Below are 14167 nucleotides of genomic sequence, written 5' to 3' on the forward strand. Positions count from 1 at the left end.
TCTTAAAACACATGACCCACCATTAGTGCCTGACCCCAAAGCCCCTGGGCTAAAAAATCTTTTACAGAAAGCCCTTTTCATGAGTTTTTCATACATTCATAAAATGAATTCATTTTATGTTACTTCTGCAAACAACTCAATATCCCATATAACATACCCATTTGACAACCTATATTCCAAAATTCTTGGGGATTAAAATTAGAAGAGTCTGCTCTTGTTGCTTTGGGATATATTCTGGTAATGAACTTCCTGGTGTGAAAAATAAACTCATGGACTGAAAAAGAATAATTAAAACATTGTGAAAGAATTCAAATAAATTTAAAAAGCCACTATTTTTATACATATATTATATATATATCATATAATTCTATAATAGCTTCAACAATTTTGGTATGTATTGTCTTGTCAAAAATTTGCAATTCATGAATATCAAAATAAATCCATGCCTTTATGTTTACAGTATAATTCACCATTATTTAGATGTTAGTGACAATTTTATCATAAAATTTATGTACACTGATCATTCAAGGAAAAAATTGATTAGATAATTCATATATTTTTTACATCCAAATTATTTTACTTTGTTGTAAGAATACATAAAACTCCAAAATATAATCCATTCACTTTTCAGAACAAAAGCAGCATTTTCCCTTATTATTTTTCCACTTTGATTTTCACAGTAGGGCAGAATCATATGGAAGTCACACAAAGCTATATGATCCCAGCTAAATTAATCCTCCTGAACATTTCACAGGTTCTCAGGGTTGAAAGGCACCCCAAAGTTGTCCAGTTCGACTTCCAATCCCTTCACTCCAGCATCTTCCCCCAAAGTTTATTCAATCTGTGTTTACATCTCTCCATTGAAAAACTTCCAATGCTTTTAATTATTTCAAATGTCGTTCTTACTGGGATAATCTCTACGTATTTGTAGTATACACACAAACGGGGACAAACATACACACACAGTCTATTTTAGTTTCTGTACATATTCTTTGTGTTTCTTCTTGTCTATATAATATTTAAGTCACTTGAGATTCAAACTAACTTAAACCCTTTACCATTTGGCACCTTCTTCAAATTTTTGAACACAAATTTCATGCTTCTCCAAGGATTTTCTTTTTTCATTATACAGATCCTGTTTCTGCAACCATTCCTGCTGATATAGTGACTCAGCATGGGAGAATGGTTACTGCTTATGGCTCACTTCATTTGCTAAACCAACTAGAATAGAATCACCTCTCCCCTCACCCTAAATACTATTATTTAGGAAGCATTGTCAAATTAAAAATTACAGTTAATTTTATCAATATTTATTTTCAAAAGTTACACATTCCTTGAGAGAAAGTTTATTTTGAAACCATGTGTGTATAAATACAGCATAGGTGTCCAAGTATCATGCTCCCTTATCTAGTCCTAGCAGATGTCTGTCCTTAGGCAAAACACATACTCTTCTGAGTCTTAATGTTTCTCATTTACAAAGTAATAAATATGAATGATGACTAAGGTCTCATAACATAATATGATTTTGTTATTTCTGAGATTAACCTTTAGAAAATAAACATGTTTGTTATTACAAACACAGTTCATGTTTACTGTAAAATAGGAGGACATCAAAGAACAAATCAAACCATATGTCATCATTCAACTGATAACCACTGATAACTCCTTCACATATATCTTCCCATTCTTTTGTATGTGTATAATTTTTAGTTGAATGATAATGTTTGTTCCCTTTCACAAACTGCTATCTTTATTTACTATAATAATGTGAACATCATTTCATTTCAATAATATTCATCTACAACATTATTTTTAATGATTTTCATTATGTTTATAATAATAATTGGCATCCTTGAAGTTAAACCTTTGCAGACATCATTGATTATTTACTATTAACTTTTGGTGCAAGAAAAATGCTCTATGCCCCTTCAAAGAAATGGTAATGTTATACTTTGACTCTACTCAGAACTATCTAATTCCTTTCCAAAATTTTTGCAAGTATTTAATATGATGAGAGTAATATAATTATAATTAATTTATGCTGTGCCTACAGGTCCTGTCCTCATGAACAACATGAAGGAACAGAGACCAGTAAAGCATGTCATTCAAACTCTCTTAACCATACCTTACAGTAAGAAATACATTTTACAATCCAACACATATGCACGATGCACAATTGCTTCATAGAACCATATTTATTATTACTGCTTGCAATACACTTTTCTTCTATTCTATTCTATTCTATTCTATTCTATTCTATTCTATTCTATTCTATTCTACTCCATTCCATTCCATTCCATCCCATTCCACTCTACTCTATACTACTCTATTTTATTCTATTATTTAACTGTAGTCCAGACCTACTGAATTGATTTTTGGTTACAACACACAGGTTAAAAAAGGAAAAGAGCCTTTAAAAAATCCAGGATCTCTCTAATAGATAGTTAGAGAATATGAACTAAAGTATACTTCAAAATCTTTGGGTATCTATGACCAGCCCAATAAGGTTAATCATTAAAGCTATCAGAATCCGCATTCCCCAAGAGCCAGCAGCTTTTCTCAAGTCAATTGTGGGTGCTGATTTTCCTTCTGTGGTATTTCTACACAAGATGGTAGATTGCATTTTTTTAACTTTTTAATTTTTGTGGGTACATAGATAAATATATTTATGGAGTACACGAGATATTTTGACAAAGATATACAATGTCTAGTAACACATCAGGATAAGTGGTGTATCCATCACCCCAAGCATTTATCCTTTGTGTAGCAAACAATCCAATTATACTCTTTTAGTTATTTTTAAATGTACAATAAACTATTGTTGACTGTAGTCACCTGTTGCACTATCAAATACTATGTCTTATTCATTCTATCTAACTATAGTTTTGTATCCATTATTGTCCCTATTTCCCCCACACCCCTACTACTAAAAAAAACTGCCATTTTTTGAGTATTAGCAGAGTCACCTGGCTGTTAAGTTAGTTGCTCATTGACTTTTAAGTTTGGGACATTCCCCACATAATGAATCTTCTTTCTATTCTTTTTCTCAGGCCCCATTTTTACCTTGGGCACTGCCAAACAGAATAACCACCTCAGTTTTAGAATTAGAGGCAGTGAAAGGAAGATGCAGAGACAGATGGCACCTCTACAGGTGTGCAGTGGGGCATACACACTCTGCACAGCCATCTGGTAGTCCAGCCTGGGTGCCATTTCTTCCCCTTCCTTCACCATAGGCATAGAGCCTCCAAGTCTGATTAACCCTACCCTCTTCAATGCCTATTAAATCCACAAAGTTCATCCTGTCTCCGCTCTCACTGCCAGAAATCTTTATTACCACCTTCCTGCCTGCAATCTCACCCTTTGGCTGCTATCAGAGGTACCGTTTAGAAATACAGTGGATCATGCCACTCCTGAGAGTTCAATCTTCTCCTGCGCACCTTCGCTTCCAGGACAAAGTTCAAGCCTTCTAATTCGGCTCTGCCTCCCTCTGCAGCCCCGTCACTGCTCTCCTATACAAACTGCTCACCACAGCCCCCCAGCCCTCAACAAATGTGGCCACATCGGACATTCTCAATCAAAATGTCATGGCTTAGGAAAGTTAATTAATGGCTAAGTTCCATGAAATAAAACTTAATGAGACCTGAGGTATGTAACCCCATTCTAAATTATGTCAAATGTGTTGAAATTTTATGAGAATATACATTTTATAAATATCATTGAGCAATCTTAACACCCTAGCAGTGAATCTAACTCATTTAAACATTTCATCTATTTGAGTCACAAAAATTTACCTCGCAATTTTGAAAGTTTTCGGGCTTGTGTCTCCCCAATAGAATTATTTTCATTAAATTGCTGATATAATCTTGAATGTTGAAAGCTTTTGAACTTCTCAGCTTTCGTATAAATGACAAGATCAGATAAGGCCAGAGCAATTTTTAGCTTCCTGGTCTAAAAATAAAATGCAGCAATTTTACATTTTTATGCTAATCATTGGGAAAAAAATCTTTTTCTAGTAAAGAAAATACACTTTCAAATAAATGATTTTCATCTTTTCATAAGATTATCTCCTCAAACACCATTTGATTAACTCAATGTGATTATTTTTGGGAACAAAAAATATTTAATGTTAATATAAGCTAGCTTAAATTTAAAAATCATGATTAATGTAATAAGTATTGAGGACCACAATTATTACTATTTATTTTTTCCTAAAGATCTCAGTGTATTCCCATGAATTTTATAATTTTAGGAATTTTTGTCATGAATAAATTTATATTGAAATGACTTCTATTACATAGCGAACATTTGCCATTTCACAACCTGGCATCTATTTCTTTTACACTTCTTTTTAGCCATTTCCCAAGTTTTGTTTTGGGAAAACATTTCTTGCTCATGCTCAATCCAAGTATGAGTCAGGCAGATTGGGCCAGCTAAACAGAGCTTTGCATTCCCCTAGCAACAGTAATTGGTTCTGGGATGTGCGCATAGCCAGATCAGAGCCAACGCACGAAAAAAAAAAATTGCTTGCTCTGCCAAGAGATAGGCATTCCACTGGATTTGAAGCTGAAATGATATAAAGCTGACTCCTTGCAATAGCCATGCACCAACACAGAGAAAGTGGGAGCAAAGCTGGAGAAAGAATTGAAGTTCTGCTGACTTTATGTGAGACACTATATCAAGTCATTTTTTAAACTAAAATCCCTTTCACTGAACTTTTCATCTATGTAGGCCAATTAATTAATTATCATTTTATTTAAACCAGCTGGATTGGTTTTGTGTCACATGCAACCTAATATACTTTCTTTCATCATGCTAATGTATATACATATAACACTATGTATTATAAATATTGAATCTTGTCTTTGTCTTTACTTGGGACCAGGAAAATTACGTTGTGTATCTCTGCATCTTTTGCACTTCACACAAAGCCTGCTTCATAAGAATGCATAATATTTATCAATTATAGAGAATTTTTTTTTTTTTTTGAAACAGGATCTCTCATTCTGTTGCCCAGGCTGGAGTGCAATGGCTCGATCTCGGCTCACTGCAACATCCGCGTCCCAGGTTCAAGCAATTCTTCTTCAGCGTCACAAGTAGTTGGAACTACAGGCATGCGTCACCATGCCCAGCTAATTTTTGTATTTTTAGTAGAGACGGGGTTTCACCATGTTGGCCAGGCTGATCTCAAACTCCTGACTTCATGTGATCCGCCCACCTCAGCCTCCCAAAGTGCTGGGATTACAGGCATGAGCCACCGTGCTCAGCCTAGAGAAAAAAAATGTTAAAGCAGCTAACATAAGAAAAGAGGCAATTTTAAAAATTCATCTTCCACCATCAATGTTTTCAAAGTAAATTGTAAATGATAGACTAGAGTTTTTATAAGAAGGAAAATGATTTTTCTCCAGAATTTTAAAAAAATCTCCAAGAATAAAATTAGAAAACTTTCCAATCACTTGTAAGATTTTCACAAAGCACCACCTCACCTTCTTTTTCTTGAAAAGCATTACTCCAGGTAACTTTTTTACCCCTGTTTCCTTGTCTTGATTGTCTCCTAAAACAGATTCCAATACTTCTGATTCTTTGAATGTATCCTCCTCCTCCTCCTCCTCCTCCTCGTCTACATCTGCCACTTCTTCTTCCCATTCCTCCACCTTACCACGCTTATCAGAACCTTTTCTTTCACGGGTTTCCTTTAAGGTTCCTATTTTCTTATTTTTAACTAATATTTTGAATTTTAGTGCCTAAGGAAACAATTTGAGAGATACAATTACACATTTACAAGTAAATTTGCATTGTAACAGTCACTGAAAAGTGTTTCACTATATTTCCAATTAGCCTACGGTAATAAGATATGTAAGAACTCCATTTTTTCCCATACCCCTATTCACATCTCAGTAGAGGAATGAATATAGTGATATAATGCTATTGATTGTAATTCACCAAAAAATAAGCCTGTTACGATTGAGACTTACCATATGCCATTTTTTAAATATTTCACAAGTTGGTACTATTCCAACAATTTGAAATATGTGAAAAGTGTATATATATATAAATACTTACCATGATATTGCAATGAAAATGTTACAACTTCTGGTAGTAAACGCTTCAGCTCATCATTTTCTTATCCAACATTAAAAAGTATTAAATGAAATCAGGTATATTAAAATGTCTATCATAAGTGTCTGGCATCTAGTATTGACTAAATTAAAGATTCGTAATAAAGGCTCTTCAAATTTCTTCTGTATTACACATAAACATCATTAACTTAATATTTTCTGTCCTTCAAACTTAGAAGCATAGCAAAATTTACCATCAGTGTCACTTGTTCTAAATTTGAAGGCTTCTGGTTCCATTCTTTCACTTGGTTATTCCTGCCCTTAGGATAATTTCTTTAATTTAACAAGTACATTTAAGTACCGGCTCTGTTATATACAATGCTGAAATCTGGGTTATAAAGTAAAGTTCTTTTCTCCAAGGAGCTTTGATTGTCCTTTCTCTTTTGTCATCCTCAGGTATCCATTCAAATTATTCCATCATCTTGGGTCTTCCCTCTTTCACAATGACCCTTATGATACTCTCCACTGCAGAGTTTACCAAATGCCCTCTGCAATCCCATGTATCAAGAATATTATCAGAAGTGCTTGGGAAAGGGACAAATTCCTAGGATCTACTTCAAAATAAGGGAATCAGAATCTTGAATTGTGGGGCTGGAATTGGGCCTCGTTTAACAAGTCTCTAGGCAATTCTTTTACACACAAGGACTGAATATTGTAGGATAAGGTAACTTTTTTTTTTTTTTTTTTGAGATGGAGTCTCACTCTGTCACCCAGGATGGAGTGGTGACATGATCTCAGCTCACTGCAACCTCCGCCTCTTGGGTTCAAGAGATTCTCCTGCCTCAGCCTCCCAAGTAGCTGGGATTACAGGGTAACTTTAATTCTTTATTTACTCATTGAAAAGCACCTCCCTGCTTTAATATGGAGCTAAAATTTGAATGAAAGCTATGTACGGGAATGCTAGAAAAATAGATTCATATATAATAGGAAGCGGGATTCTCTTCCAAGAAAGCTGAAAATTATAAGTTCCAGAATTGGACTATGATTCGGGTTTAATCTTTGATGATATGTTTCGAAATTCTTTACTATTTCTTTCCACCACAATTGAACACATTGAGTCTGTGGGCATTCTTATGCCACAAAAGAACCGTGGTCTTTCCATTTATCACACAGTTCATTTTTTTCTGTCTCAGTTCTATCATCAGCCCTATATGTCTTGTCACTAGTGTCACAACACTTTCACTTGAAAATTTTTCACTGATTTAAATAAAATGTTAAAAGAAGTAAAATTTGAAGATCTTCCAAATTTATTATGTCAAGGAGAAAAGTTCAGCCCTGGAAACTTAGTCATGTAATACAGCTGTTTTTCTTCGATGGTGCATGACCATTGCTTTCTGACCTTTGTGTTGAGATGTTATACATTGACCAGACTCCTTATTCTTTATTCAAACCCTGACTAAATGACCTTAGAGATAGAGAACCTTGTCATTACCTCTTTACAAGAGAATGTTAAGCAAACCCCTTAGAGGGTAATCAACCGTAGCCAATCAAATCTTAAATCTGTATGTTAACCCTTGTGTGGAAAATACTGTAATTCTGTTCTGTACCTCTGTTTTTGCTTGTATAAAACAATTTTCACTTTTTCCCACACCAGGAGCAATGACTACTATTCTTTGCTGTCTTGTGTGTCCCAGAAAGTTACCCTTACACTTTGCACTTGAATAAATTCTTCTAACTGAATCCCAAGCCTTTTGATTATTTTAAGTTGGCAAAAAAATAAGGAAAATATAGAGGGAAATACCCAAATATTACAAAAATATTGTTATGTCTAGCAAAAATGAAGACATGTCAAAACCAAACTATTTGTTGTTAGACAATACTATTCATCAAAAAGAAAGTTTATTTGTAATCTGATAAAATTTGGGATAGGGAGAAAGGCCCAGCAAAGGAAACTAAGCAGGAGTGGTCAAAGAGGAGTGAGGGAAGGCTGAAGAACGTAGTGTTACAACAGAAAGTAATTCAGCGAAAGGAAGTGGAGGTCCACAGTATTGAATGTTAATGAGAGGACAACCAGATGAAGACTAAAAGAGGTTCATTAGAATTTATCAGTAAGAAAATCTTTGATGAATGTGATGGGAACTTTCCTGTGAAGCAATTAGAAGAGAAAGAGGGACTGAACAGGTTGCAAGGAGACAAGAAAGTGAAAATTTGGGCCGTGAGAGGGAGTAATTCCTTTCTTTCTTTTTTTTCAATAAGAAGGAGTTTCGTTCTTTTTGCCCAGGCTGGAGTGCAGTAGCTCAATCTTGGCTCACTGTAACCCCCGCCTCCCGGGTTCAAGCGATTCTCCTGCCTCAGTCTCTCTAGTAGCTGGGATTACAGGTGGATGCCACGACACCCAGCTAATTTTTGTATTTTTAGTAGAGACAGGGTTTCACCATGTTGCTCAAGGCTGGTTGTGAACTCCTAACCTCAGGGGATCCGCCCTCCTCAGCCTCCCAAGGTGCTTGGATTACAGGCATGAGTCACCGCACCGGGCCATAGAGAGGGAGTAATAAAGAGACAGCCAGAGAGAGAAGTGAAGTCCTGATGGTAGATGTGGACGTGATTTTTCAAAGCAAATACTTCAGTATGCTCAAATTAAGATGGAAAGGGTCATAGAGACAGGGAAATTGAAAAGAGTAGATTTTTTAAAGGGGAACTGGCTACCAGCTGTTGAGATATTGGGTACTGACTCTATTTATAGTCTAGAACTTTTGCCACTTTCTAGGACTTTTGCCTGTAAAACATACTAAATTTCTGGTCCTTAATACTAATTGCTTTGATATTGTGGACCCATGGGGTAGGAGACACAATCAAAATGTGGGTTGTATGTATATATATATATAAATTTTATCGAAATATATTCACCTAAGCATTCATGAGAACATTCCCTAGGCAACATTGCAAAGATAAACCTCTATACGTGATCAAAACTAAGCATTTTCATTGGTCTCTAGCCCAGTTTCAAGGGCCAATATAACAGTGACATGTTTTCATGGACTTTTTTCTTAACCTGAGTTTCTCAGAAAAAAATGTTACCTCTGGTGATGGTAGAGTATCAGGAAAATCATCAAGCATATCAGAAAGCAAGGACTCTCCAAAAGTAGCCTGCAAATTGTCTGCCATTACTTCTTGTTGGGCAGTGGAGCAGTGATTTTCTAAAGAGAGCACCACTGGGTAGTCAGATGTCTAAAAAAGTAACCATTACTATGGTTATTCATCAAAACTTCTAAATAATTGTAAGGCAATTAATATAAGTGCTTAATGTATTTTAAAACTTACTTCTAACGTTTAGTACCTTTGCAAAATAAGTATTCTTTAAACTGAAAGTACTTTTGAGTTTGGCAAAACAGAGACCATTAAATCTGCATAAAAAGAAATGTATTACTATTTGCACCAAAAGAATAGGAACAACTGAAGCATCCATCAGTGAGTACTTATTTAAATAAATTATACTGGCCAGGCTCAGTGGCTCACACCTGTAATCCCAGCACTTTGGGAGGCTGAGGCAGGCGGATCACCTGAGGTCAGGAGTTCGAGGCCAGCTTGTCCAACATAGTGAAACTCCATCTCTACTAAAATTACAAAATTTAGCCAGGTGTGGTAGCGTGTGCCTGTAATCCCAGCTACTCAGGACACTAAGGCAGGAGAATCACTTGAACCCGGGAGGCAGAGATTACAATGAGCCAAGGTTGCGCCATTGCATTCCAGCCTGGGTGACAGAGCAAGACTCCATCTCAAAAATAACAATAATAATAATAAATAAATTATACCATATCCATATAAAGGAATGATATAGACCAATTAAGAAGGCAGGATGAGCATGGTGGCTCACACCTGTAATCCCAGCACTTTGGGAGGCCGAGGCGGGTGGATCACCTGGGGTCAGGAGTTCGAGACCAGGCTGGCCAACATGGCGAAACCCCATCTCTACTAAAAATGCAAAAAAGAAAATTAGCTGGGCGTGGTGGCAGGTGCCTGTAATCCCAGTTACCTGGGAGGCTGAGGCGGGAGAATTGCTTGAACCGGGAGGCGGAGGTTGCAGTGAGCCGAGATTGCACCATTGCACTCCAGCCTGGGTGACGGAACGAGACTCTGTCTCAAAAATAAAAATAAAAAAAAAGAAGAAGACAGAGCTATCTATACTGCTATAGAAAGTTATCTACGGGTTTATGAAGAAAAGCAAGTTACCAAAAAGTAGCATGCTATATTTTTATTGTTAATATACAAATATTTAGAGATTTTAAAACGTGAAACAAAAACATTATTAACACTGATGAGTTGGGGGAAATGTCAATATTCTGCTTTTTCAGTTTTAAGTTCTGTAATCAAAACTCATTGCTTTAGAATTAGAAACAAAGATAAAGATATTTCCAGTTTCTAATAGCAAAGGAGTTTTATTAAGTGAAGGTGGCTCTACAAAGGTATTTTCTGCCCTTTCTCATTGCTGTAACTTCAAAACTTGCCATTAAATAGGGAACAAAACATCATTGGATCTTATTTACGATTTTTTTTCTTTGTTTTGATTTCATATATACTTATCAGGGCACAAATTTACCAATTTGTAAACAAGCCAGGGAATCACAAGTCTTACTGCATTTTCACGGCACTCAGAAAAGGGTCGATTATTACTATGTCTTTTTAATGTATGAGTGTATTGCTCTGTGGCTGCTCTGACAAAAATTACTACAAAGCTTGGTGGCTTAAAACAACAACATTTATTCTGTCACTGTCTCGTCACCAGAAGTTTGAAATCAGTTTCACTGGTCTCAAATCAAGGTGTTGGTAAGGCTGCACTCCCTTGGAAGGCACTGGAGAAGAATCCTCCTTGCCTCTTCCAGGTTTGGGTGGCTGCCCACATTCCTTGGCTTGTGGCCACATCTCTCTAATCTCTGTCCCTGTCTTCCCATTGCCTCCTCCTCTGGTGTATCAAATCTCTCTCTACTTCCTTCTTATAAAAGTCCTTATGATGGTGTTTAGCGCCTACTCAGATAATCCAGAATAATCTCCCCATCTAGAGGTCTTTAACTTAATTACATCTACAAAGACACTTTTTCCAAATAAAACAACATTTACAAGTTCCAGGAATTAAAACTTAATATTTTTGGAAGCCCTTCTTTGACCTACACAATGATTTTCTCAACTAGAGTGAGTCCACTGACTCACTCTGATCCCAAAAGAATAGGTAAAGTTTTTTCCAAATACAATAAGTAATTCTGAGACTGGGCAAAGTGATGGCCTAAAAGGTGGATTCTTCCATGAGGCCCTGATGTCACTGACATCATTTCTCTTTCTTCTTGGCTCCATCTTCTGGGAAGATCCTCTTTCTTTTATCTTCCCTGGACACATTGAAAGTGGATGTTGAGGAGTTTGCTCTCTTGAAAGCCAAGCAATGTTTGCCCCCCATTTCCTTACCAAAGGCTGTTTTAAGGCTCACCTAAGAGTCATACTTATGAGGTTTTTTTGGCAGTATAAGTCCCTCAAAACTTAGATTTCTTACGTATTTATTCTAGTAAACTCATGCAACTAGACCAAATTATGACTTCCCTAGTCATAATTATTGTCTATTTAATTTCATGTCCTCTTTTTCCAAATTAATAGTGACTACCTTGAGTAGGAAGTCTAAACTTTAATCTTATCTATGCTGCAAAACTGAGTCACCTTGTTCAGCTGGGAAGTCTCATTGAGTCTGCACTGCTCAAAGTCTTGTTTAAAATCTCACTTCTTGCTCTTTTGGGTGTTTTTAAATGCATTTTATTGTGTATACTTAAGGTATACAACATGATGTTATGGGACACACATAGATAGTAAGAAGGTTATTACAGTGAATCAAATTAACATATCCATCTATCCATCATTTCACAGTTACCCTTTTTAAAATTTTTGTAGCAAGAGCAGCTAAAATCTATTCATTCAGCGTGAATACCATATACAGTACAATTTTATTACCTATAATCCCCATATGATACATTAGATGTCTAGACTTTTTCATCCTACATATGTGCTACTTTGTAGCCTCTGACCTACCTTTCTCCATTTTCTCCTCCCTCCCCACACCTCGTTCCTGTCAACCACTGTTTTGTTATCTATCTCTGTACACTTGAGAGTTTTTTTCTAAATTCCACATAAAAGTGAGATCAGGCATTATTTCTTTCTGTGTCTGGCTTATTTCACTTAACATAATGTCCTCACTCATGTTGTGGTAAATGGAAAGATCTCATTCTTTGTAAAGACTGAATCATATTCCATTGCATATATCCATTTTCTTTATTCATTTGTCTGTCAATGAACACTAGGTTGTTTCCATATCATGGCTATTGTGAACAATTCTACAGTGAAAACACTGCAGCACAAAAACTTTATGAGATGGTTATTTAATTCCCTTTGGGTATGTACCCAGAAGAGGGATTACTGGGTCATATGGTGGCTCTATTTTTTATTTCTTTAGAAACCTCCATGCTGTATTCCCATTGATGGTACCAATCTACATTTCCATCATCAGTGTACAGAGTTCCCTTTTTGCCACGCCCTCGCCAACATTTGTTATCATTTGACTTTTTGATGAGACCTTCTAACATGGTAAGACTGTGAGGTGGTATCTCATAGTGGTTTTGATTTGCATTTCCCTGGTGACTAATAATGTTGAGTACCTTTTCATATATTTGTTGGCCATTTTTATGTCTTCTTTGGAGAAATGCCTATTCAGGTTTTTTGTTCATTTTTTAATCAAGTTTTTTTTTTCCACTAATGAGTTGTATGAGTTCTTTATAAATTTTGGATATTACTCCCTTATCAGATACATGGTTTGCAAATATTTTTTCCCCAATTCATAGGCTGCCCTTTCATTTTGTTGGTTGATTGTTTCCTTTGCTGTGCAAAAGCTTATTAGTTTGATGTAGTCCCAGTTATTTATTTTTGCTTTTGTGATCTGAGCTTTTGATGTAATATCAAAATAATAATTGCCAAAGTCAGTGTCTAGGAGCTTTTCCCCTATGTTCCCTTTTAGGGTTTTCATAGTTTCTAATATTATATGTAAGTTTTTTATCCATTTTAACTTGATTTGTTGTGTATGGTGTAAGATAAGGGTCTAATTTCATTCTTTAGCATGTTGAAATTCAGTTTTTTCAGTACCATTTATTGAAGATACTATCCTTTACCATTTTGTCTTCTTGGTCTCCTTGACAAAAATTAGGTTGACGATATATGCTTAGGTTGATCTCTAGGCTCTCTATTCTGTTCCACTGGTCTATATGTCTGTTTTTCTGCACAGGACCATACTGTATTGATTACTATAGCTTTGTAATATAATTTTAAATCAGAAAGTGTGATGCCTCCAACTTTGTTTTCATTTCTCAGAATTATTTTGGCTATTTGAAGTCTTTTATACTTCTTCACAAATTTTAGGACTTTTTTTCTATTTCTATGAATAATGCCATTGGAATTTTGATAAGAATTGCATTAAATCTGTATATTGTAGCTTAGTATAGTTGCTCACACCTGTAATCTCAGCACTTTGGAAGGCCAAGATGAGAGGATCTTCTGAGGCTGGGACTTTGACACCAGCCTCGACAACATAACAATACCACACCCCAAGGGAAAAAAAACCCTGTGTATAACTTTAGATAGTATGAACATTTTAACAATATTATCTTATATCTTCTGATTCAGGAGTATAGGATATCTTTTCATGTATTTGTGTCTCCAATTTCTTTCATCCATGTTTTACAGTTTTCAGTATATAGATCTTTCACTTCCTTGGTTAAATTTATTCCTAGATATGTCATTTTTATACTATTGTAAATGAGATTTTTTCTTAATTTCTTTCAATTAGGTCACTATTTGCGTACAAAAATACTACTGATTTAAATATGTCGATTTTGTGTTCTGCAACTTTACTCAATTCATTTATGAGTTCTAACAGGGTTTTTTGTGTGGAATCGTTGGGCTTTTTTACATACAGGATTATGTCATCTGCAAATAATGTTGCTTCTTTTCTTCCTATTGGAAATAATAGAAAGTATGGCATTTTGTCTCTTTTTCTTATCTAGTTGCCCATTTCTTGCTTTTTGGAA

General features: G+C 35.5%; 1 protein-coding gene across 11 annotated transcripts in view; it reads right to left on the minus strand.

Annotated features, from left to right (window-relative positions):
• PLCZ1 (phospholipase C zeta 1) overlaps window positions 1–14167 on the minus strand; it is a 54784-nt gene that overhangs the window by 12816 nt on the left and 27801 nt on the right. For all 11 annotated transcript variants that reach the window (XM_055356972.2, XM_055356974.2, XM_055356975.2 and 8 more), the window contains 4 exons: window positions 9135–9284; window positions 5484–5741; window positions 3792–3948; window positions 158–274 (listed from right to left, as the gene is read on the minus strand). In XM_055356972.2, coding sequence (XP_055212947.1) covers window positions 158–274; window positions 3792–3948; window positions 5484–5741; window positions 9135–9284 — 682 coding nt within the window. The remainder of the gene's footprint in view (window positions 1–157; window positions 275–3791; window positions 3949–5483; window positions 5742–9134; window positions 9285–14167) is intronic.

The sequence above is a fragment of the Gorilla gorilla genome, chromosome 10 (assembly GCF_029281585.2).
Source record: "Gorilla gorilla gorilla isolate KB3781 chromosome 10, NHGRI_mGorGor1-v2.1_pri, whole genome shotgun sequence".
NCBI classification, from domain to species: domain Eukaryota; kingdom Metazoa; phylum Chordata; class Mammalia; order Primates; family Hominidae; genus Gorilla; species Gorilla gorilla.